The following is a 23582-nucleotide window of genomic DNA, read 5'->3' on the forward strand; positions in this document are numbered from 1 at the left end:
TCTTGGTAGGCAATACCCAAGGAAATCAAAGACAGGGAGAAGACCCATAAGTAAAAAAATATACAGCATCCCTTTTCCTAGCAGGAAAGAACTAGAAGGAAACTAAGTGCCAGTCAATTGGAGGAGGGTTCTCTATGGAGAAAGGAAGAATTTACAACCAAATGAGACAGAGAACATTAGGAAATGCAAAATAGATAATTGTGATTCAATTAAGAAGTTTTTTCACAAATGAAGGCAGTGCAACCAAGATTAGAAGGAGAGCAGAAAGCTGAGAAATAATTTTTATAGACAGGGTTTCTGAGAAAGGCCTCATTTCTAAAATATATAAAGAACTGTGTCAAATTGATAAGAATTCAAGTCATTCCCCAATTGACAAATGGTCAAAGGATATGAACAGACAGTTTTCAAATGAAGAAATTAAACCTATTATAGTCATATGAATAAATGTTCTAAATTACTCTTGATTAGAGAGATGTAAATTAAAACAACCCTGAGGTGCCACCTTACACCTATCAGACTGTCTAATATGACAGAAAAAGAAAGTGATAAATGTTGAAGAAGATGAAGGAAAATTGAAACACTAATGTATTGATTGGTGGCATTGCGAAGTGATCTATCATTCTGGAGAGCAATTCAGAACTATTCACAAAAGCCTTTAAAACTGCATATCTTTTGATCCAGTAATACCACTACTAGGTCTGTATCTCAAAGAAATCATAAAAAAGGGAAAAGGACCTATGTGTACAATAATATTTATAGTAGGCTTTTTAGTGGTGGCAAAGAATTGGAAACTGAGGGGATGTGCATCCACAGGGGCATGGCTGAGCAAGTTGTGGTATATGTTTATAATGGAATACTGTTGTACTATAAGAAAGGACAAAAGAATTTCAGCAAAACCTGGAAAGATTTAGATGAACTGATGCTGAGTGAAGTGAACAGGACCAGGAGAAACATTGTACACAGTAATAGCAACATTGTGTGATCAATTTTGATAGACTTAGCTCTTCTCAGCATTGCGATGATCTAAGACAATTTCAAAAGACTCCTGATGGAAACTGCTATCCACATCCAGAGAAAGAACTATGGAGTTGAACGCATATTGAAGCATACTATTTTCACTTTTTTTCTTTCTTGTGGTTTTTCTGTTTTGCTCTGATTTTTCTTTCACAACATGACTAATGTGGAAATATGTTTAATATGGTTGTACACATTTAACCTATATCAGATTGTTTGCTGTCTTGGGGAGGGAGAAAACATTTGGAACTCAAAATCTTATCGAAATGAATGTTGAAAGCTACCTTTACATGCAATTGGTAAATATAAAATGCTATGAAGTGGGAGAAAAAAACCAAATTGCATGTAAGTGTATTGAGGATTTTATGTAGTCCTTTACTATTTGCAAAGCGCAATAACCATGTTGTTTCATGGTCACAACAATTGTGCAAGGTAGGTACCATTTTCCTCATTTTATAGATGAGACTCTGAGGCAGGCAGAGGTTAAGTGATTTGCCCAAGGTCACCCAACTAGTAAGTGTCAGAGAAGGGGGGAAGAATGTGTGAAGGGAGAGAGAACTAGGCATGGGAGCCAGTGCAGACATACAGAGGTAGGAGATTGGAGGTTCTGTTTAATATGTCTAGAAGGATAGGTCGAAACCAGATTGTGAAGGGCTTTAAGCATAGAACAGTGAAATTCATATTTGACCTTAGACAGATTAGGGAGTCCATGGAAATGGTAGAGCAGGGGACTGACAAGACCTGAGCTTGATGAGTGTCACTGATGGTGAAGCTGCTTCCTCGTTCTTGGTGTGACAGGTGTGGACTCAAAGTGTGGAATAAGACACACCTTCAGGCTAGTGTATGGGTTACTCTCCTAGACACCTGGGTTAATGATAGGAGGGTTTTCTTGGGTCATGGTGAGTCTTTGGGATTCTGGAATGATGTAAAGGGAAAGAACATCAAAGCACTATTGAAAGAAAGAAAGGTAAGTACAATGCCTGGTCTCAAGGAGCTCACAATCTGATAGGGAGATAAGCAGACCAGTATGTACATACAAGATGTGTGTGTGTGTGTGTGTGTGTGTGTGCGTGTGTGTGTATGTGTGTGTGTACACTTTAATATCAACCTCTCAGAGTCTGATCTAAGAAAGACAAACAAAATTAGGTTGTGTCCACATTTTTAATTTCTCTGAAAGCTAGCAACATGCATTCCATGAGCATTGCAGTTCAGAACTGGGCCCCCCTAAGGAAACCAGTCCAGACTGGCTCAATGAAAGGATTGGGGGTACAGAGTTAGATGCTCTTTGAAGAGTAGGTGTTCCCAAGGGGTGCCAATGATCTCTGATTGGTCAACACACTCAGAGGTGGACTACATTAAAATGAGGGTCTTGGGGTGTGTGACTTAGGTCACTTAATCTTGGTTAAAGAGATATCACTTTCCATATAACCTCTCTTGACAACAGGGAGGGATCAACAATACATACATGTTCATACATTTGTGAGGAATATGGATACTTCATTCATATATGTGTGTGCATATATGTTTAAGTATGTGTGTATGTATATATACATATGTGTGTTGTTCAGTCACTTTTGGTCATATCTAAGTCTTCATGACCCCTTCTGTGCTTTTCTTAACAAAGACGTTGAAGAGGTTGGCCATTTCCTTCTCATTTTATAGATGAGAAAACTGAGGCAAAGAGGGTGAAGTGACTTGCCCAGGGTTGCACAGCCAGTGTCTGAGGCCAGTTGTGAACTCAGGAAGATGAGCCTCATCCTCCTTGACCTCTCCACAGTCTTTGACATGGTCAGTCCCCCTCTTTTCCTTGCTTCTTTCTTCTCTCTACATTTTCTGGGTACTCCTCTTTCCAGGTCCTTCCATCTGCCCACTCCTTAGTCTCCTTTGCTGAATCTTCATCCAGGTCACACCCACTAACTGTGCGTGTTCCTCAGGGCTCTGTCCTGGGCCCACTTCTCCATTGGTGACCTCATCCACTCCCATGGATTCAATGATTATCTCTCTGCTGATGATGCTGAGATCTATTTGGCCGGCCCTGACCTCCTGACTTTCAGTCTCATAGCTCTAACTGTTGATTAGACATCTTGAGCTAGATGTCCCATCAAAATCTTAAACCCAATATCACCCAAACTGAACTCATTGTCTTTTTGCCAAAACTCTCCCCTCTTCCTAACGTCCGTATCACTTTTGGCAGGTATCATCACCCAAGTAACCACCCAGGCTCAGAATCCAAGTGTCAGCCTAAACACAGATCTGACCATGTCACCCTCCCTCAATCAACTCCAGTGGCTCCCTTTTACCTCCTGGATTCCTTCTTAAACTGGGGGCCCCTGGAGAGCAAGGAGACTGAACAGTGCACAGTAGGTGCTTAATAAATGCTTTTTGACCAACGACAAGATAAATCAGAAATAAACCACCGAGGCAAGGCAATAACATTGAGCCGGATCAAGAAAGGTTTCCTGTAGAAGATGAACACTTAGCAGGGACTCGAGAAAGCCAGGGTAGCCAGGAAAGAGGTAGGGATGATGGAGAGAGTTCCAGTGGGGGCAGCCAGAGAAAATGTCCAGGGCATCTAGTGCCAGGAACAGCAAGGAGCGAATTCTGCAAAAAATTTGGGAAAATGGAGAGGAAGCACCCACCGGTTGGAGTCATTCTTCCCAGAGGCTAGCATTGAGAGCAGTGGTTAATTTCAGCCTCTGTTCACTAGTCTGTCTGGCCACACCAATGCCTTTGGCCAACCTCTCCAGCAGCTCTCCCTTGTAGCCACCAAAGGGCTAATGCTAGGAGCCATTAAGAGGAAGAGGCCACAGGTATACTGACCCTCCCCCACCAACTCTGTCCCCAACTCAGGGTTTACTTCTCAGCTTCTAGGCACATGGAAATTGAGGGAGAGACACATTTTCCAACATGGCTAATATGGGACTTTGTTTTGGCAGATTATGCTGTTATATATTGAAGGCATGTTGTTGTTAATGTTTAAATTTTTCTTACTGGTTGGTGGCAGTAAGGACAGATGAATTAAAAAAAATTCTTCTTACTTGAACAATAAAAATAATAAACTATTTTTAAAAATGTAGCCTGGTGTTGCCATGAAGACACTTCCCTCAAAATCCACCAACCACTGACATCATGAAACTGGATGCTCCAGAACTGTCAACAAGGATTTGGATCAAGGAGAAGAAGAGGGAAAGCAGGCCCAAGGGAGGTGAGATGCGGTGTTGCCTGGATTCTCTTTGGGGTTCCGATTGGTCACACCAATACTCCAGCACAAGAGACAGAAACAGTTGTAGCTTATTCCCTCAGAGTAGGACACGAGTACATGATGGGCACACATGTCTGTTTCAATTCTGTTCAATGCATTTATACCAAATTTGCATTAACCATTCCTTCAGTGAGGCATAGAAATGTCTTCCTTGCTCAGGTACAGAGGGAGAGGATGTTTATTACTTTTTACAAAAGAAAGTCCATGGCCTTGTCAGCACACTTGTTCACACCAGATCTAAGGAATCACGCATGGCTACACTTGAGAAAAACAGGGATAGACTTCCTCAAAGTCATCCAAGTAAAGGCAGAAAGGAGACCTTCAAAGAATTAAGCCTGTAGTACCTGCTAAATCAGTACACAATGAAATGGCTAATTTAGAACCCAGTGAGTCAGTTTCATCAACTCCCAACAGACCCCTTTTTGTTGTCGTTCAGTAATCTTTCAGTCATGTCTGATTCTTTATGACCCCATTTAGGGTTTTCTTGGCAAAGATGCTGGAGTGGTTTGCCATTTCCTGTTCCAGCTCATTTTACAGATGAGGAAACTGAGGCCAACAGGGTTAAGTGATTTGTCCAGGGTCACACAGTAAGTGTCTGAGGCAAGACTTGAACTCAGGAAGTTGAGTTTTCCTGATTCTAAGCCTGGCATGCTATGCACTATGGCACCACCTAACTGCCATAGACCACTCTTAGGTCCCCCAAATTTTGACAAGGGTTCAATAACAACAATCCTCTGGCTTTATGTCAGGTAGATCTGGCAGTGGTGAACAGCCCCTCTCTGTAAATGGATGGATGAAGGAATGAATGTATGTATGTATTCATATACGAATGGATAGATGGATGAATGGATGGATGGATGAATAGATGGATGGATGGATAGATGAATGAATAGATGGATGAATGGATGGATGGATGAATGGATGGATGGATGGATGATAAGCATTCATTAGGTGCTTGCTCTGTGAAAAATGCTGTGCTAAGCTTTGGGGATACAAACAGAAAAGCAGAGCATTTCTTGCCTTCAAGATGCCCACATTCAAATGGGGAGACCTCACCTCGAGGCTGTTTCAGGTACACATCAAGCAGATTCCATCGTGTCACTAGGAAGCGGAGTATCATTTCTACGGATAAAACCCTCTCTGTTTCAGGAGTTGAGCCATTTGACAGTGCCAGGGACTCTGGTGCTGAGAAGCTTCTTTTCCAGGTCTTCCTCCCAGTGGCTGCTTACGTAGGAGCTTAGCAATCTTGGTAATTGTCATGTGCCAACTTCACAAGGTCTGCTTCCTGGGATGGTGGATATGGGAGATTGGCTTTGAGGTCTGCTGCTCCTCAGCTCTTGGGTTGAGCTGCCCATTTGGTGGTGGTTAGTTAGAAGCTGGTATCAATACTCTCAACATTCTCCTGATTCAGCTTCCCCTGGGGCATTTTTCAGGGTCCTTAAGATTCCCATGTTTATCACCTGCATTTGAGTAACGGAAGGGGTTCATGAATAGGATTCTTGGTGCGTTCTGGGTCTGGGGACCTGCTCCTCTATGATCCTCAGGCTTGCCTGAGGGAACATGCTGAATGAGGTGAGGAGAGTCAGGAGAACAATTTGTACAATAACACCATTACTGAAGAGACAATAACTTTGGAACTCCACAAGGATGCTGTGATGACCAACCCTGATTCCAGATGACACATGCTGAGTCACACCGTCCACCTGGAGATAGAGCCCATAGACTCAGAAACCAGATGGGGACAAGATTCGCTATTGGACATGGTCTATGGGGGAATTGGTTTTACTTGACTACTTCATTTGTAGCAAGGGTGTAGTAGAAATGTTTTCCTGTGTGGTTTTGTTACTTGGGGCCCATCTTGTTATTCTGCCTTGTGACACAGTTTTAATTTGCTGTGGAAACCTTCTCTCTGGCTTGCTGAAGTGCCTCCCCTCCCCCTATGTCTTGGCCTCCCCATGTTCTGTGCTACCACCTTTGATATAAAGCCATTATTGTTGATGACCCTAGGTTGGAACACTGGATAGCTCTTTGGCGATAAAAGTTGGATTTTCAGGGAGGAACACCTCTCCCTCATTTCAAAATTAAGGAGACATGCCCCTCTTCACTTCAAAGCTGAGGGGGAAATACCCTAGTCCCAACCAGATGATCAGAGGAAACGCCCTAGCAAACCCCCACTCAAATCCCCAGCCAGTGGATCAATCACTGATAGCTCCTCCACTACTCCTCTCCCATTCCCAGCTGGTGCCAAGAGATCTCTCTCTCAGAGATCACCTAAGCCCTCATGTGGGACTCTCACTGTTGCTGTCTGCCTGTTGCCAGAGCCAAGGCAGCCAGTGTTGGTGTCCATGGGACCATGAAACTCACCTTAAAGGGACTCCTGGTGTTCTCCCTTCCTGGCAGAACCCAACCCAATCAGTAGATGGGTGCCCAAGTGTACGTCACAAGTTCATGAGCTGTGACTAAGTTTTTCTAGGATTCCCTAGATTACCATGCCTCTCTTGTTTAGCCCTTAAACATCCTGACTGGTCCAGCCTGGGGCAGTGATTCTGGACTATAATGCAAGATCCAGCCTGAGGAGTCTTGCATCGCAATGAGAAGGAGGACTTCCTTTTCTATTCCTCCCCTGGTTTGGATGCAGGAGTGCTGATCAAGGCTGGGACTAGGGCCACTAATCCTGCATCCCTGAGGGTGGCTCAGGTCAGGTCATGAGCAGCAGGGAATGTTCCCTAAGCCTATGAACTACTGACCAGGCCCAGGCCAGGACTTGAACTCCTCTCTGCCCTGATGGGAGGGGTTCGCTCTCTCTCTCCTTACACACACACACACACACACACACACATTCTTTGTCTCTCTGTTTCTCTTGATCTCTGTCTCTGAATGTATGTCTCTCTATCTCCTCCCTACACACACTCTCTCTTTCTCCCTGTTCTTTCTCCTTCTGTCTCTCCAATTGTCTCTTGCTCTCCCCCATCTCCCTCTGTCTGGGGTTTTGTTCTTCCTTCATTTTCATTGGGGAAGTGAGGTGGGAGGGAGAGAAGGTAGACTGTTGTTGCTTTAAAAAATCAATGAAAAAATAAATGGTAATAGATTAAACAAGAAAAGAAAAAGGCTGAGAATTTTTTTTTGAAACCATCAGGAACTGTCCTCTCCCCTCCCCCCTCCATGCCCAATAAGATAAAAGTCCAACAATTTCAACTAAACCATATGGCATCTGATCCATTTGCATCAGTGGCCCCTTGATGACTTTCTCCCTCCTCCCCATCCCCTCCAAGGAAGCCCTCTTTAACTTTCTTTGGTACTGGGAAGTAGGAAAGAAGAGCAGGGGCTGATTTTGCCCCTGCTTTACTGTGTGAATCTGGGTCTTTCTTTTCCTTTCCTTTGGGGTTCAGTGCACTTTTCTGCATAAATGGGGTGAGGGTTAGGCTCAGTGTAGGTGTGTGATCTGGAGAGAGTGAGGTCTCAGTTGCCCCTCCTATAAAGTTCAGATGGAGTGAGGGAAAGTTTGAATTGAATGATGACCCAGGCATCTCCCAGTTGACTTTCTTCCGGTCTAGGGACAGCTGATGGAAACTGCTGAAAGGCGGATTTAGCCTTCATATCTGGAAAAACTGCAGAACCTTGAGAGCTGTATCCAAAGCAGAATCAGATGCCTTACTTTAGTCTCTCTGTAAACACTGATTAAGCGCCTACTATATGCTAGACTGTGCTAAGAGCTGGCAATGCAAAGAAAGGCAGAAAAATAATCCCTTTCCTCAAAGAGCTCCCCATCCTCAGGGCATCTTTGACTGGATGATCCCTTCCCAGGCAGATGCGGTCATCCCACCTGTCCCCCCTTTCCTGGTTTCCTTTCCAGTTCAGCTTTTCTCAGCTGCTCTTTTCTCCAAACAATTGTCTGCTGATCTCAGCTGCTAGAGTTTCATAGCCCCACCCCTCCCCAACTTCTAGAATATATTCCTATTTCTCCTTTGGTAATATCGTTATTGCTACTTTTAATATTTTATTTTTTCCAATTACATGTAAAAACAACTTTTAACATTCATTTTTCAAAATTCTGAGTTACAAATTCTCTCCCCCACCTCTTTAAGAAGGCAATCAATTTGATGTGTTATACATGTTCAGTCATGCAAAACACATTTCCATATTAGCAATGTCATGAAAGAAAACACAGACTAAAAGGAAAAAAACGCAAGAAAAATAAAGTTAAAAAAGTATGCTTTGATCTGAATTCAAATTTCATTCGTTCTTTCTCTGGGGATGGATATCATTTTTCCTAAGTCCTTAGGAGTTGTCTTGGATCAATGTATTGCTTAGAATAGTTAAATCATTCACACTGATCATCATGTAATATTACTTTTATTATGTACAATGTCCTCTCACTTCACGCAGCACCAGTTCACGTTTAAATTTTTCTAGGTTTTTCTGAAAGCATTCTTCTCATCATTTCTCATAGCACAATAGTATTCTATCGCAATCATATACCACAGCTTGTTCAGATGGACATCACCTTAATTTCCAATTCTTTGCCACCACAAAAAGACTTGCTATAGAGTTTGGTACATATACGTCCTTTTCTCTTTTTTGTTTTAATCTCTTTGGGACACAGATCAAAGGTTGTGCATAATTTTATAACCTTATGGGCATAGTTGCACATTGCTTAACAGAATGAATGAATCAGTTCAAAACGGTATCAACACTGCATTAGTGTCTAAATTTTCCCACATCCCCTCTAACATTTGTCATTTTCCTTTTCTGTCATATTAACCAGTCTGATAGAGTTGTTTTTATTTGCATTTCTCTAATTAACAGTGATAGAATATTTTTTTCATATGATTACAGTTTTCTTTGATTTTTGATTTCTTTAATTCTTCTTCTGAAAAGTTTCTGTTTATATCCTTTGGCCATTCATTAATTGGGGTATGACTTATAGTCTTATAAATTTTACTCAGTTCTCTATATATTTGAGAATAAGATCTTTAACAGAGAAACTTGCTATAAAAATTCTTTCCCCCACTGAGTCTTCTGCTTTCCTTCTAATTTTGGTTTCATTAGTTTTGTAATGTGCAACAACTTTTTAATTTAATGTAATAGAAATGATCTATTTTACATCACTTAAAGCCCTCTATGTCTTGTCTAGTCCTAAATTCTTCCCTTATCCAGGTAAACTATTCCATGCTCCCCTACTCTGCTTATGTTATTACCCTTTATGTCTAAATCATGTACTTATTTTGACCTTATCTTTGTATACAATGTAAGATGCTGATCTATGCCTAGTTTCTGCCAAACTACTTTCCAATTTTTGCCAAATTGTGAGTTCTTATCCTGAAACCTTGGTTCTTTGAGTTTATCAAACATTACATTACGATGGTCATTTACTACTATGTATTGTGTACTCAGTTTATTCCACTGATCTACCACTCTAATCCTTAGCTGGTATCAGATTGTTTTGATGATTACTGTTTTATAATACAGTTTGAAATCTGCTTTGGCTATGCTTTACATTTTCTCCCTCATTGATTCTCATGCTATTCTTGACCATTTATTTTTTCACATAAATTTTGTGATTACTTTTTCTGGTTCTATAAAATGATTTTTTGGTATTGTGATTGGTGTGGTACTGGATCAATAAATTAAAGTAGGTAGTATTGTCATTTTTCTTATATTGGCTTGGCCTACCCATGAGCAATTAATATTTTTCCAATTGTTTAGCTCTGATGTTATTTGTATTAAAAATGTTTTGTAATTGTGTTCATATAATTCCTGGATTTCTCTTGGCAGGTAGGTCCCCAAGTAGTTTGTATTATCTACAGTTATTTTAAATGGAATTTCTCTATCTCTTGCTGCTGGACTTTTCTCATCATATATAAAAATGCTGATGATTTATGTGTTTTGTTTTTGTATCCTGCAACTTTGCTAAAGTTGTTAATTATGAAGACTACTTTATGGAGAACTCACACAAGGCAACAGCTCACAAGGTGGTCAGAAGAAGCAATGGAAAGACACTCTTAAGAACTTTGGAAAGACACTCTTAAGAACTTTGGAATTGATTGTGTGACATAGGGGACAGTGGCACAGGACCACACAGTGTGGTATGCCTTCATCTGAGAAGGTGCTGTGCTCTATGACCAAAGCAGAATGGAAGTAGCTCAAAAGAAATGTGAGATGCACAAATTTAGAAAATCCACCCCAAATGTTCATATGAACTATCTGTGCCCAACCTGTGGCAGAGCATTGTGAGCTCATATTGGTCTAACTGGCCCCAGGGAAACATATTGTAACTTGACTCTAACATAGTGATGAATGCTATTTTGTTCTTTGAGAAGGACAACTATAACTGATTCTCTGAGTATAACATATCATCTTCAGAGTAATAGTTTTGTTTCCTCACTGTGTATTCTAACTCCTTGAATTTCTTTTTGTGGTCTTATCCATTTTTAGTCCAATATTGAATAATAGTGGAGATAAGGGGCATCCTTGCTTCACCCCTGTTCTTATTGGGAAGTTTTCTAGCTTATCACCATTATAGACCATGCTTGGTGATGGCTTTATAATTTTAAGGAAAGTTCCATTTATTCCTGGTGTTTTATATAGGAATGGATGCTGTATTTTGTCAAAAGCTTCTGCATCTATTGAGATAATCATATGATTTTTGTTGATTTTATTATTGATGTGGTCAATTATGTTGATAGTTTTCCTAATATTGAACCAGCCCTGCATTCTGGATATAGTGTACAATCTTTGTTATGTATTGATGTAATCTCACTGCTGGTATTTTAATTTAAAAATTTTGCGTCAACATTCATTAGTGAGATTGATCTGTAGTTTTCTTTCTCTGTTTTTGCTCTTCTTAGTTTAGGTATCAGCACCATATTTGTTTTCTAAAAGGAATTTGGTGGGACTCCTTTATCTAGTTAACCCAATAATTTATATAATATTGGAATTAATTCTCCTCTAAATGTTTCATAGAATTCACTTGTGGATCCATCTAGTCCTGAGGATTTTTTTCTTAGGGAGTTCACTGATGGTTTAATTTATTTTTTTCAAAGATAGGGATAAGTATTCTATTTTCTCTTCTGTTAATCTGGGCAATTGATATTTTTGTAAATATTTATCTATTTCATTTAGTTTGTCAGAATTTTTAGCATATAACTGGACCAAATAGTTCCTGATAATTACTTTCATTTCCTCTTCATTGATGGTGAATTCACCCTTCTCATTTCTGATACTGGTGATTTGGTTTTCCTTTTTCAGAACATCAAATTAACCAATGGTTTATCTATTGTTTTGTTTTGGTTTTTTTTGTGAAATCAGCCCTTGGTTTTTTTTTTTTTTATTAATTCAATGTTTTTCTTTCAATTTTGTTAATCTCTTCTTTGATTTTCAGGATTTCCAGTTTGATGTTTGACTGGAGATCTGTAATTTGTTCCTTTTCTAGATTTGTTTTTAGCTGCATTCCCAGTTCATTGATCTGCTGTTTCTCTATTTTTATTGATGTAAGCATTTAGAAATACAAATTTTCTCCCAAGTACTGCTTTGGCTGCATCCCATAAAATCTGGTATATTGGTTCATTGTTGTCTTCTCTTTAATGAAATTATTTTTTGTTTTTGAGATTTGCGCTTTGACCCAGTCATTCTTTAGAATTAGGTTATTTAGTTTCCAATTATTTTTTAATCCATACGTTTGCGACTCTTTATTGAACGTCATTTTTTTATTGCACTGCGCTCTGGAAAGGATGCATTTCGTGTTTCTGCCTTCCTGTATCCGATCGTGGGGTCCTTTTTTGAGTGGATGCCAAGATAAGACGGTAGACTGTACTCCTTCGGTTGTTACTTTGTAACGAGACACGTAGGAAGAGCTGGTGCCCAACGTAAGTGGGCGGAGGCCAGCCTAGGGACACGCCCCCTCCCAGGACCCCTCCCCCAGATCCGTGGGGGGGTGGGGTTTCTCCAGGGACCCAGGGTCTCCGTGTGAAACGCCGCACTCTGACCCTCTGCCTGGGGCTCCTCTTGTTCTTGACACTCCCCCCGCCCCTTATACGCCTCCCGAGTGCCTGACACTGTGCTAGGCGCCGAGGATACAAAGAAGGGTCCCAGACAGTCCCTGGTCTGGGGGGGGGACACCCCGGACCCCCGCCCCCCAGGCACTGCGGACTAGAGATATGCGGGATAAACGGGTTGAAGCCCCCGGAAGGCAGGCAGAATAGGCACTTCGGGAAGGCTTTGGGCTGCCTGACAGATTGGGCGATACCGCGGAGCCCCGCGTGGGGGGTTTGGGAAATAGTGGTCCCAACGAACAAAGGCACGGCCCCTTTAAGAAGAAAGCGCGGGAGCCCTCGGGAGGCTGGGCTCCTGCAGACACGTGCGGAGTTTGCTTACCGGGGGAAGTCGCGTCACGTGACGAGGGCGGCGCGCTGGCTGGCCGGGCCGCGTCACGTGACGGGGGCGGTGCGCGGGGCGGGCCCTCGGGCACTTCTCCGCCTCCCGGGCGCGCCCGGCCAGAGGAGGCGGCGGCGGCGGCGGCGGCAGCGGCAGGGGGACGATGGACGGCTCCTCGGAGCAGCCGGGAGGCCGGGGCGATCCGGGTACGGGGCGCGGGCGCGGGGGCGCGGCGGCGCGGGGGGCTGGGCGGCGGCCCGCGGCTCCCCGACCGGCCGGGCCTGCCCGGACTTGCCGCGGCCCGGGGTGCGGCGCGGGCCCCCCCAGCCCGCCGGGGCCCGCCGGCCCCCCCAGCCCGCTGACCCCCGCGTCTTTCTTCCCGCAGAGCCCACGAGCGGCGAGCAGATCATGCGGACCGGGGCCGTGCTGCTGCAGGGGTGAGCCTGGGGCCGGGGGGCGCCCGCGCCGGGAGGGGGTTCGGGCCGGAAGGCGCCGAGGCTGCGCTGAGCCCCCCGCTCTCCGCGCAGGTTCATCCAGGACCGCGCGGGCCGGATGGCGGGGGGCGCCCCCGAGCTGGTCCTGGCCTCCATGGGGGACGCGGCCCCGCCGCCCGCGGACCCCCGCACCAAGCGGCTGACCGAGTGCCTGCGCAGGATCGGCGACGAGCTGGACAGCAACATGGAGCTGCAGAGGTAGCCGCTGCCCCCTCCGCCCCTCGCGGCGCCCCCCTCCCCCGCCGCCCCAGCCCCAATGGCTCCCTCCCCCCGCAGGATGATCGCCGCCGTGGAGACCGACTCCCCCCGGGACGTCTTCTTCCGAGTGGCCGCGGAGATGTTCGCCGACGGCAACTTTAACTGGGGCCGGGTGGTGGCCCTCTTCTATTTTGCCAGCAAGCTGGTGCTCAAGGTGTGAGGGGGGCGGGGAGGGGGTGCGGAGGGGCTGGGGGCGGGGCGGACCGTCCCTGCCCCGGGGGCTCCGGAAGCTCCGCCCGGGCGGGTGGGACGGGCTGCCCTCCCTACCTCCTTTCCTCCCCATTCCTGGCCAGGCGCTTTGTACCAAGGTCCCCGAGCTGATCCGAACCATTGTGGGCTGGACCCTAGACTTCCTGAGAGAACGGCTGCTCACCTGGATCCAGGAGCAGGGTGGCTGGGTGAGCACCCCCCCCAGTGACCTTAAGTGACCCCCCTCTTTCCTGACCTTCTGGCCACCCCAGCCTCCTTTCCCTCTCTCCTCCTGGTAATCTCCTTGGCTTCTACCCCCAGGACGGCCTCCTCTCTTACTTTGGGACACCAACCTGGCAGACAGTTACCATCCTCGTGGCTGGCATCCTTACAGCTTCGCTCACCATCTGGAAGATGTCCTAGGGAGGGCTTGGGGGCCTGGCTGCCCCCACCCTCATTCCAGCTCTGCTTGGACTGTCTGTTTTTAGGATAAATTATGGGTTTCCAATATTGGGAGGGGAGGGAGACACATTTTTCTTACTTTTGTAATTATTTTGGGGAGTATCCAGCAACTCTGGCAGTGCCCCAAAGCTGGATGTTCTCAAGCTTGGGGGTGGTGGGGTGAGTGATAGCCTTGGCCAATAAACACCAAGTCTGGAGCAGGCCCTTCCACAATGCCTCTGTTTAATGAGCCCCTTGCCTCATTATCCCCTTCTGCAAAATGAGTCCTAGTTGATCCAGAGAGTACCCAGACTGTGACAGGCTTTTTAGGTAAGCTCTCAGTTTCCTCTTCTGTAAAATAGTGGCCAGGGTGAGGCAGGGAGCTTCCTTCATCTGGGCAGGGCTCAGTTAACTTCCCTGTTGGCTCCTGGCTCCAGTGTGGCTGGGGTAGGAAGGTGGGGCTTGGCTCTGGTCAAAGGCTAGGCAGGAAGGTCTCAGCTGGGACTGAGTTGGGGGGGGGGAGTGTTGGTAAATGGATAAACCTGAATCCTGAGGCTCAAAGCGGTTTTATTGCCCTCCTCTGCTGCCCAGCAAGACAAACTGCCCTTTCTCAGCAGCCCCAACTGACAAGCTTGAAGGCAGAGGAAAAAAAAAATCCTGAAAGTCTGGGTGCTGGAGATTGTGAGCCACTCACAGGGCCCCAGCTGGAGAGGCAGAGGTCCCCAAGAGGCCAGACAGGGCAACTACCAGGAAGGCTCGTTGAGGGCCTGCTTTGTGGGGATCAGTCAGTCAGTCCACAAGCACAAGTCAGGCTCTGTGCTAGGGGCTGGGGACACAAAGACTCCGACTTCCAGGAGGAAGATCCTTGTATGGCACACACAAATACATGTGTAAGTGTGTATATGAGACTGCACCAGAAGTGGAAGCTTGGGGCTGGAGGAAAAGCCCCCCCACCATGGACAAACAGACCTATCATCTGGAGAGGCAGGCTGGGGGCTTCCCTAGTTACCCCGGCAGCAGGAGACCCTCCGAACTCTCCGTTGGGCCCCGCCTTAGCCCAGCCTACCCCCCTCCCCCAAAACAGCAGAGAGGAAGTTCCTATTAGTGGGAAGTGACCCCCGCAATAGAGCTGAGTTCAGCGTGACTCGGCGCTGTCCCCTTTCCCTGATCTCAGCGTGACTCAGCTCGGAAACCCCCTAGCCCCTTTGATTCCGCAGTTCGCCATCCACCCATATTCTCCGAAGTCCCTCAGTGCCCCTCGGTCCAGGGGGACCATGGTCACAGTGGACACTGAACTCACTGAGGGAGGAATCCTAGACCTGGGCTCAAGCGCTTCTTCTGATGGCCGCTGTCTGTTCTCCCGAGCAAGTCCTGACCCTTCTCTGGGGCCTCAGCCCCCGACAGGGTCAAACGAGGGGCCAGAGTGCGGCCTAGGAGATTGCTCTTCGTTCGGCCCCTTTGTCCCAGGGACTCGGCTGCCCTCGGCCCCCCCTTCAGCTTTGAACTTGCTTTGGACCCACACGTGACCTCCGAGTGAGGGCTCCCCTCCCCCCTTTCCCGCGTCTCCTCGCCCTCCTCCAACCCGCGCTCCCCCATTGGCGGCCCGATCCCCCGGGCTCTCGTTCTGCGCCGCGGGATTGGGCCGTGGCTCCGTAGGTCCCTCCCCGAGCCCCGCCCCCTGTGCCTGCTTACTATAAGAACTTGGTCCCAGGCAGCCCCCTCACACTACGTCGCCCCGTTCTGGTTCTTGCTTCAACAGTGTTTGGACGGAACAGTCCGGGGTCCCCTTCCAGCCCCCCTCGCTCCTGAGACTTCTGGTCTTTGCAGCCCGCCAGCCCCCTGCCAGCCCTCGGGACCAGCCACCTCCGGGACCAGCTGCCCCCTGCCAGCCCTCGGGACCAGCCGCCCCCTGCCAGCCCTCGGGACCTCCGGGACCAGCCACCTCTGGGACCAGCCACCTTCGGGACCAGCCACCTCCCCCCTTCGCCGTCGGTGCCATGAGCTCCAGCTCCCAGATCCGCCAAAACTTCTCCTCCGAGGCCGAGGCCGCTGTCAACCGCCTGGCCAACTTGTACCTACAGGCCTCCTACTCCTACCTGTCCCTGGTGAGGCTGGGCCCCCGAAGCCCCGCGGCCAGGACCGCCCCCCCCGGGCCCTCCCCCCGTGTGCCCGGCACCCGCAGGGACTGCGCATGCTCGGCCCCCCGCGCGCGCCCCTCTCTCTGCGAGGTTTCTTCCGTGTGCCGCGCGCCCTTTGTTCTAGTTTAACTAGGGAAGGAAAAGCGCGGGGGTGCTTCTGGCAGGCTCGTCTCGGTGCGCATGCGTGCACGAGGCCACGGTGCTTCGCCAGCCCTAGTGATTACTATCCCTCTGGTTTCCCTTAGGGTTTCTATTTCGACAGGGACGATGTTGCCTTGCCTAGGGTGTCGCGTTTTTTCCGGGAGCTGGCGAAGGATAAACGCGAGGGCGCCGAGCGTCTTATGCGGCTCCAAAACCAACGTGGGGGCCGTGTCCTCCTCCAAGCCGTGCAGGTGGGGAGCGGACGGGCTGCGAACTACATTTCCCTGGGGTCTCCGCGGACGTACCCCTGGTGGGAGGCGCTGGGCCGCCCCAAGGGTTTCTGGGAAATGAAGTTCTTTGGAGTTTCCTTTCCTTTAGCGTTCTTTTCTCTCCCAGAAACCTGCCCAGGATGAGTGGGGCCGAAGCTTGGATGCCATGGAGGCTGCCCTGAACCTGGAGAAGGGTCTGAACCAGGCCCTGCTGAAACTGCACGCCCTGGGCTCGAGCCAAGGGGATCCGCACGTAAGTACCCCTGAGGACTCCCAGCTTGTCACAGGACCCAGTTCTGCTGCCTCCTTCCCTCTTTGGTGCGCTAGGCTCTGGGCTGCGGGCCCTTTCCTCCCCGCCAGCCCTCACCAACCCCTCTCCCTTTTCTTAGCTCTGTGACTTCCTGGAGAGCCATTACCTGGGCGAGGAGGTGAAGCTGCTGAAGCGCTTGGGTGACCACCTGAGCACCCTGCGCCACCTGCAGGCAGACCCCCAGGCTGGGCTGGGCGAGTACCTGTTTGAGAGGCTGAATCTGAAGCATGACTAGGGGGAGCAGCCCGAACACCCACAATAAAGCTTGCTGCTCACCCAGTACCTCTGCATGATTCCTTGGGGGGAGGGTGTGGGAGGACCAGGACCAGACTGGAAAGCTTGGCCTACAGCCTCCTTTGTGAGGCCCTGCCCTGGGGGGGGTCAGATTTCAAGGAGCGAGGCAGCCCTAAGGCTTGGTTGCAAAGCATAGCACTGGAGGCAGTCAGTGCGGGAAGGTCAGTGGTGGTGAAAAACCTTTTATTCTTTAAATATGTAGGCCTTTTTTTTCATTCCTGGACGGATAATTAATTTCCCAACTATTGGGGTGATCCTAGGCCACCAACATCCACAGCAAATCCAGCAGCGGCCCCTCCCCCTGGGCTAGGGGATGTCACATACATTGCACACAGACACATAGGCACACATAAGGCCCTTGGTCTTCATTATAGCCAGGCTCTTGGGGAGTGGGGACAGGCCAAGGGTGTGGGAGTGACAGGGTGTGGTCAAGGGGAATCATCTGGGAGTGCATGATAATAAAACTGCCTCAAGCCACAGGGGCTACCTGGGAGAGGATGGCAGGTCCTAGCCTGGGGCAGGGACCTGGAGTGTATCACTGGGGCCACCAAGCCAGCCACTGGCTGCCCTCTAGAATGTGGGTGATAGGATTCTCATAGAGCAGATGTGGAGAAGGGGGCTCAGTTCTAGAACACAGTGGTCCTGGGCACTTGGACTTCTGGGGTTCTAGAGAAGAGACTGATAGAAAGGTGGGAGGTCTTGGGGATCCTCCTTCCCTTAGGACACAGGCTCTAGAATACATACAGCCTGTGCATAGAACACAGGGCTGTCTGGATTTAGAATCGAGGAGCTGGCAGGCCCAGGGCCAGGAGAAAGGGAGGGAGAGCTTGGTGTACCCCACTTAGTTTCTCTCCTCACCCAGAGAGCTTGCAGGGCTGAGGGGTTCACTGGGAGTGCTGGGAGAACTAGAGGGGGCTGTATCCACAGATCCCCGCTTGGCAGTTGAGGCCCGTCGGGACCAGTCAGGGGCACGAATGTTCTTTCGGTCTTTCTCGGCTTCCTCATCCTCATTGTAGCGCTCGCTGTCCTCCTCATAGCCTGGCTTGCGGGGTCCGTTCTCATCCCCTTCTTCCTCTTCCTCCCCCTCACTCTGGTGGGGGCTAGAGTGGCGAGACAGTGAGGGCGATGGGGGCACTGAAGCTGGCCTTGGGTAACGGAAACCCTGCGTCTAGGGGAGTAAGAGGATAGTGAAAGGCTGCAGCAGGTCCCTGAGGGGCACTTTCCCACTCTCTTAACACCCCCAGTGCTCCCTCAGAGCTCCCGCTACTCACAGCATCAGCATCATGAGGTTCATATGTGAAATGATCCGGGAAGGCCCTGGCCAGGGCCATGTGGCGGGCGAACATGTAATACTGGGAGATGAGAAGGAGGGTTAGCCAGGGGCAGATGTGATGGAGAGTCTGCCCTGCCCTGGGACTGTCTGGGCTTGAGCTGGGGGAGGGCTCATACCCGGCCCAGGTACTTCCAGTCCAGTAGATCTGAGAGCCGTTCTGTGCGGTTCCGCTGAATGATCCGCTGTCTCCGGCTCTGCTGGCAGAAGCTGTACAGGAATGAGGTCAGCTGGGTGCATGAGTCATCCAGGCTCCGGAATCTCCGGTCAAGGATATAGATGCCTAAAGATAAGAGGGCTCACTTAGGCAGGGAGTAGAGGGACTCCAACCTCAGCAGCACCCATCACTTGAGGGTACCCACCGTAGGCAGAGGGGTCTGCGATATGTTCCTCCATGAAACAGCCAAAACCAGAGAGGTTGGTGGAGATGCTGGGGATCCCCATGACAGTGCACTCCGCTGGGAAAGAATGGGGTTGGTTATGGATCCCTGCACTGGCGGGGGTCCCCCCAATCCAGCTTCCACCCCAGCCCTCACCAGGGCTCACCAGGAGTGTAGCCCCATGGCTCGTAATAGGAGGGGAAAACTCCTAGGTGGCAACCCCGGACAAACTCTTCATAGTCTACTGGGAGAAGGGGGCTGGTGGAGGACAGGAACTCTGGATGGAAGATTACCTGGGGTTTGAGAGACAGGGAGAAAGGGGGGAGGGGGGTGAGAGAAAGAAGGAGGGAGGAAGAGAGAGGGGGAGGGAGAGAGAGGAGAGAGTGGTTAAGCCAAGAGCCCAGGGAGGGTGGCATTCCTGGCTTTACAGAGTAAGGCCACAGGTCTTCCCTTCCCTCAGAAGGTTAGTTAATTTTGAGGGTGAGCCTCCCTTCCCCTCCCCGCCCCCAGTAGATCCTCTGTTTGCCCAGGAGTGTAGGGAGGTGGCCCCTCTATGGGGGGCTTGCCAGAAGGGCTACAGTTCATCACCTTGACCCGATCGGCACTGCTGTTGAAGAGGCCGATTCGGCGGATGGTGGTGAGGATGGGGTCCGAGGAGTCATCGAGCATGTTGTGGGTGCACACAGGGGGGAAGGACTGGCGCTGTGGGGAGTAAGAGAGCCGGTCAGGGGGGGTCAGGTGGCTGGGAGCCCCCCACCTCTCAGCACCAGGTACCTGGCAGACAGCTGTGTACCTGTGTGGCGAAGATGGCTCTCTTCATCATGGTGAAATCCTCCTTGTCTACCATCTTGTTCATATCTGGGAGGCTGCCTCTGAGGAGAGTAGGGATCAGGGGTCAGGGCAGCAGCCAGAAGGGAAGACAGAAGGCCCCCACCCATCCTGCCAGCCCCATCACTCACACTAGGAGGGATTCATACAGCTTTCTTCCAAACTTCTCCTTCACTGTGTTGGCTGTGTCCCTGCAGGGGACAAAAAAGGCTTTGTCACCCAAGGGACCCCTGATGGAGGGCCTGGGGGTGGAGGGGGGGAAGGCGCTTGGGAGAGAAAGGAAGTGAGCCCAGTCAGGGCTCTGGCGCAAGAGGAGAAAGCAGAGGCTGGGCTGGTTAGGAGGGCAGGGCTAACCAGAGCTGCTTCCGCACAGCCTGGCCCTTGAGGGTCTCCACGTTAAAGTTGTTGGTTCTTGCAGGCATAATGAAGAAGGCCACCACAGTCTGTTCGCTGCCGTTCACCTGCAGGGCAGTGGGAGGAAGGAGTCAGGGCGTCCCCCTCGCCCATCCCACGGGCCACTCCATCCCTGCCCAGTGGCCCCCGCCTCCCTCCTTCCCCTCCCCACCCTCCATGCCTGACCCTCAGCAGGTAGTTGAGACGGGCCAGGGCCTCCAGAAAGACGTCGGCGCCCTTGTTGGAAAACTCATAGCGGCCGGCGATGAAGAAATACAGGGTCTTGTCCAGGTTGAAGTCCAGATGTCTGGTGGGAGAACTTCCACTGTTACCCTCTGTGCTGGCCACACAACCCCTCCCAAAGCCCCGCGGAAAGACTGATCAGCAGGTACTGGCCCCAGAGGGGCTCCTCACCCATAGAAATGGCCCCTCACGAACTCCTGGATCCGGGCCTTGCTCTGGGCGTGCAGGTTCTGGAACTCGTGCATGGCTGAGAACTTCTTTACGTTGAGTCCGTTGGGGGTCACAATATCTGGGGTGAGGAGAGCCAGCGGCCCTGAGGTCCCCAGGTGCAAGGGCCCACCACCCATAGTCAATATGCACACCGTGGATCCAGGATAAAGGGACAGCAGCAGGGGCTGCTGGGAGTAAGCATTTATTAAGCACTGACTAAATGCAGGTCAGCTATGCTGAGTGCTTGGAGATCAGCATTACCATGACCCCCACGATGAGGAACCTGAGGCAGACAGGCAGGGCTCAGAGGCCTGGCCCAGGGTCACCCAAGGCCCAGCTGGGGAGGAGAGAGGCCATGGGCAGAGGGGCTCCAGGCGCACTGTCCTCACCTGGCTTTCTCTTCAGCAGGTGCTGGGCCTCGATGGCTGTGATCTGGGACACAGTGGTGAAGACATGAGCGCAGTGCGCAGCTGCTCGCTCCATACAGTAGCGGTGGTAGATCTGCCGCTCCCCTGCCTCCTTGTCCACGTTGAACTAAAGAGCAGAGGAGGGAGCTCAGTGGCCCAGGCCTCTCCTGGCCACCCTCCACCCCCACCTGGGGGGCCCCTCACATTCTCCAGGTTGTTGTAGAAGTCCACAGCTCCAGCACAGAGGTAGCGACCCAGCAGCGTGGCATGCGTGGTGAAGATGGTGGCCACTGGCAGCTTCCGGGCCCTGCACAGGCACAGGCCCACTCCCGCCAGCCACTCATGGAAATGACCCACAATGAACGGCTTCTCTTCGCTCTGTGCCCAAAACTGCAGAAGAGACAGAGGGCCCCATTGACCTGTGCCCTCTCAGCCCTGGGGTGTGCAGGAAGGCTGGGGGGAGGAAAGAAGCAGGACCAGCGTGCTGGCCCCTCAGGTCCCTACCTCACCCAGGAACCAAGTGGTCAGAAAACCAAAGAGGACTGCATCGTTGGCTTCGCGGTCGTACCAGGGGACCCCGATGCTGCAGGTGTCCCAGAGCTCGCCCTTCCACCGCTCCAGGGCCCAGGCAGCAGCCCCCACATCCAGCAGCACCACAGGGGGGCTGCCCTCAATCAGCCAGCGGCCAAAGTATACCTGGGGTGGGAGGTATGGGCATGTAGGCAGGGCCCAGGGCCCCTCCTCTCCATACCCTCCCAAGACCTCCCTTTCTTTCAGTGTCATTTAAACAAGGGCCCCTGATGAGGAACCCCATTGTCCACCACTTCAGAGCTCCCTGGGACTGGGAGGTGCCTGCTGACCCTGGCAGTCCATCCATTCATGCTTCTATCCCTTGCCTCCCCCCTCCCCCCGCCCCCCAGAGGCTAGCAGCCCCTCCCCCTTCCCAGCTGTTTGCTGCCCTTTCCACAGTAGGGGGGAGGGGGGACTATTCTTAGGCTGTGACCCTGCCCTCCCTCCCATCACATGGCCAGCACCTGCCTGGGGGTGGGGTGGGTAGGTGCACCCTGGGTTTCTCTGGGGACAGGCCCACACCCGAGGCTTGAGCCCCTTGGAGGTGTGGAACAGACTCAAAAATCCCAAGTGTGACAGTTCCAGGCACAGGGGAACACACAGACACGCCCTGGACAGAAACATCACGGCTGTGTCTACACCATCCTCGGGCGACCTTGTTTGGGCCTCAGTTTCCCACTTTCCTCTTGCCTCCCAAGGGGGCTCCCATACCTTGCAGCCCTTGCTGTTCATGGCATCCAAGGTCTTGCGCAGGGCCGGGGTGGGGGGCTCCAGGAGCTCCACCTGGGTGCGCACACCCTGTTCCGTATAGGGCCCCACCAGGTAGTAGTTGTCCCCCCACTCATCGCAGGTCACCTTGGCTTTGGTTTGAAGCACAGTGTAGATGCCCCCCACTGTCAGAGAGCTGGGGTCAGTCCGGGTGTGAGGGGCCCAGCCAGTCACTTTCTCTCCACTCCCCCCACCTGCCTCCCAAAGCGTCCAGACACACCCCGACTGGGGGGGTGGGGAGGGGGTGGCGCTGCTGGGCGAGGGGGGGCCGGCACCATCTTCCCTAGGGCCCCTCCCTTCCCTGGTCCTGCCGGGGTTCTTGTCACCCTGGCTGGCCAGCCTCGGCAGCCCTGCCTCAAACTGCCCTGTCCCCACTTGCCCCGAGGATTTCCCAACCTCCCTGCTTCCACCCCCGGCTTCCTGGGGGATGCCCCCCCGCTCTGAGCCATCTGTCCCGCAGCCCGGCCTCCCCACATCCCAGGGACCCCAGTCCTGGGCGCCCCCTGTGGCTGGGTCTCCTCTGTTCTCCCTGGCCCACCTCCCACCCTGGAAATCCAGATCGTAGATGCTCTTTGTCCCGCAGGCCCCGAGATTCCAGCCTCCCTTCCTGGGCCCCCCAGCTCTCCTGCAGACCAGGGATCCCAGGGCCCCCCGGTCCTTCCGCACACCTGCAGCCGGGGCGTTCTGACCGGTCATCCTCACTTCCTACCTGTCCCAGTCACTGTCCCCCTCCCCGCCTGGGACCCACTCGCTGCCCAGGCTAAGCCCCCTCTCCCTCACCTTGCCCCCCTTGCTCTCAAGACCCCGGCACCCCAGTCCCCTCAGCCTAGCAGCCTCACTGGTGCCAAGTGTCCTGGAGCCCAGGAAGCCCCGGGCACTGCGGGCCTGGACTTGTGTGCTGAGCCCCGGCCTCTCCCTCCTGCCTGGGGGGGCCACCCGGGCCTGCCACTTTCTTTGGGGGGGTCACCCCGGCCCGCCACTTTTTTGGGGGGCCACCCCGGCCCGCCCCCTTCCCGGGCGGAGGCCGGGCGCTCACCCTTGTTGGCCACCTCCCAGGCCACCTCAAAGAGCACGGCGTTGTCCAGATCCAGCTCATCCTCCCAGTCCTCCAGGCCGGGCAGCGACGACACGGACAGGCTGCGGCTGAGCGGCATGGCGGCGGGGCGCGGGGCGCACCGCGGCCTGGGCGCAAGGTGGAGGCGGAGGCTCTGAGCCCCGGGCCGCAGCCGCAGCCGGACCCTTCGGCCCCTCCGGGCCTTGCCCCGCCCCC

The 23582-nt window shown here is 51.2% G+C and overlaps 3 protein-coding genes and 1 long non-coding RNA gene across 4 annotated transcripts; 2 read left to right on the forward strand and 2 right to left on the reverse strand.

The window, feature by feature from the left end:
- Positions 1-11949: 11949 nt before the first annotated feature.
- On the reverse strand, positions 11950-12770 carry LOC140503398 (uncharacterized). The gene is made up of 2 exons (XR_011966785.1): positions 12650-12770; positions 11950-12103 (listed from the first exon to the last, which is right to left on the reverse strand). It is a non-coding gene; the product is annotated as an uncharacterized lncRNA (long non-coding RNA).
- Positions 12700-14249, forward strand: BAX (BCL2 associated X, apoptosis regulator). Its single transcript, XM_072607342.1, has 6 exons — positions 12700-12855; positions 13035-13086; positions 13177-13341; positions 13420-13555; positions 13695-13799; positions 13912-14249. The coding sequence occupies exons 1-6, from the start codon at positions 12813-12815 to the stop codon at positions 14011-14013; spliced, it is 603 nt and encodes a 200-aa protein (XP_072463443.1). The 5' UTR covers positions 12700-12812; the 3' UTR covers positions 14014-14249.
- Positions 14250-15600: 1351 nt separating this feature from the next.
- On the forward strand, positions 15601-17171 carry FTL (ferritin light chain). Its single transcript, XM_072607343.1, has 4 exons — positions 15601-16136; positions 16415-16561; positions 16707-16832; positions 16969-17171. Exons 1-4 carry the CDS (start codon positions 16029-16031, stop codon positions 17122-17124), a joined length of 537 nt encoding a protein of 178 aa, XP_072463444.1. The 5' UTR covers positions 15601-16028; the 3' UTR covers positions 17125-17171.
- Positions 17172-17349: 178 nt separating this feature from the next.
- GYS1 (glycogen synthase 1) lies at positions 17350-23578 on the reverse strand. The gene is made up of 16 exons (XM_072607336.1): positions 23349-23578; positions 22256-22437; positions 21479-21670; positions 21179-21364; positions 20957-21101; positions 20529-20646; positions 20301-20421; positions 20076-20182; positions 19853-19912; positions 19687-19765; positions 19482-19595; positions 19060-19186; positions 18876-18971; positions 18633-18796; positions 18455-18535; positions 17350-18351 (listed from the first exon to the last, which is right to left on the reverse strand). Exons 1-16 carry the CDS (start codon positions 23464-23466, stop codon positions 18025-18027), a joined length of 2217 nt encoding a protein of 738 aa, XP_072463437.1. The 5' UTR covers positions 23467-23578; the 3' UTR covers positions 17350-18024.
- Between the last annotated feature and the right edge of the window lie 4 nt (positions 23579-23582).

Source organism: Notamacropus eugenii, chromosome 5, assembly GCF_028372415.1.
Source record: "Notamacropus eugenii isolate mMacEug1 chromosome 5, mMacEug1.pri_v2, whole genome shotgun sequence".
Classification (NCBI taxonomy): domain Eukaryota; kingdom Metazoa; phylum Chordata; class Mammalia; order Diprotodontia; family Macropodidae; genus Notamacropus; species Notamacropus eugenii.

Bases quoted from the DNA above. Each gene is read 5' to 3' on its own strand.
- GYS1 (XM_072607336.1), bottom strand. From the start codon at position 23,466: ATGCCGCTCAGCCGCAGCCTGTCCGTGTCGTCGCTGCCCGGCCTGGAG. The intron at 21,671-22,255 runs GTATGGGAGCCC...CTCCCACCCCAG, and splicing joins TGAACAGCAAGGGCTGCAAG to GTATACTTTGGCCGCTGGCT. The intron at 18,797-18,875 runs GTGGGTACCCTC...TCTTATCTTTAG, and splicing joins CGCAGACCCCTCTGCCTACG to GCATCTATATCCTTGACCGG.
- FTL (XM_072607343.1), top strand. From the start codon at position 16,029: ATGAGCTCCAGCTCCCAGATCCGCCAAAACTTCTCCTCCGAGGCCGAG. The intron at 16,562-16,706 runs GTGGGGAGCGGA...TTTCTCTCCCAG, and splicing joins TCCTCCTCCAAGCCGTGCAG to AAACCTGCCCAGGATGAGTG. The intron at 16,833-16,968 runs GTAAGTACCCCT...CCCTTTTCTTAG, and splicing joins CGAGCCAAGGGGATCCGCAC to CTCTGTGACTTCCTGGAGAG.
- BAX (XM_072607342.1), top strand. From the start codon at position 12,813: ATGGACGGCTCCTCGGAGCAGCCGGGAGGCCGGGGCGATCCGG. The intron at 13,342-13,419 runs GTAGCCGCTGCC...CTCCCCCCGCAG, and splicing joins AGCAACATGGAGCTGCAGAG to GATGATCGCCGCCGTGGAGA. The intron at 13,556-13,694 runs GTGTGAGGGGGG...ATTCCTGGCCAG, and splicing joins CCAGCAAGCTGGTGCTCAAG to GCGCTTTGTACCAAGGTCCC.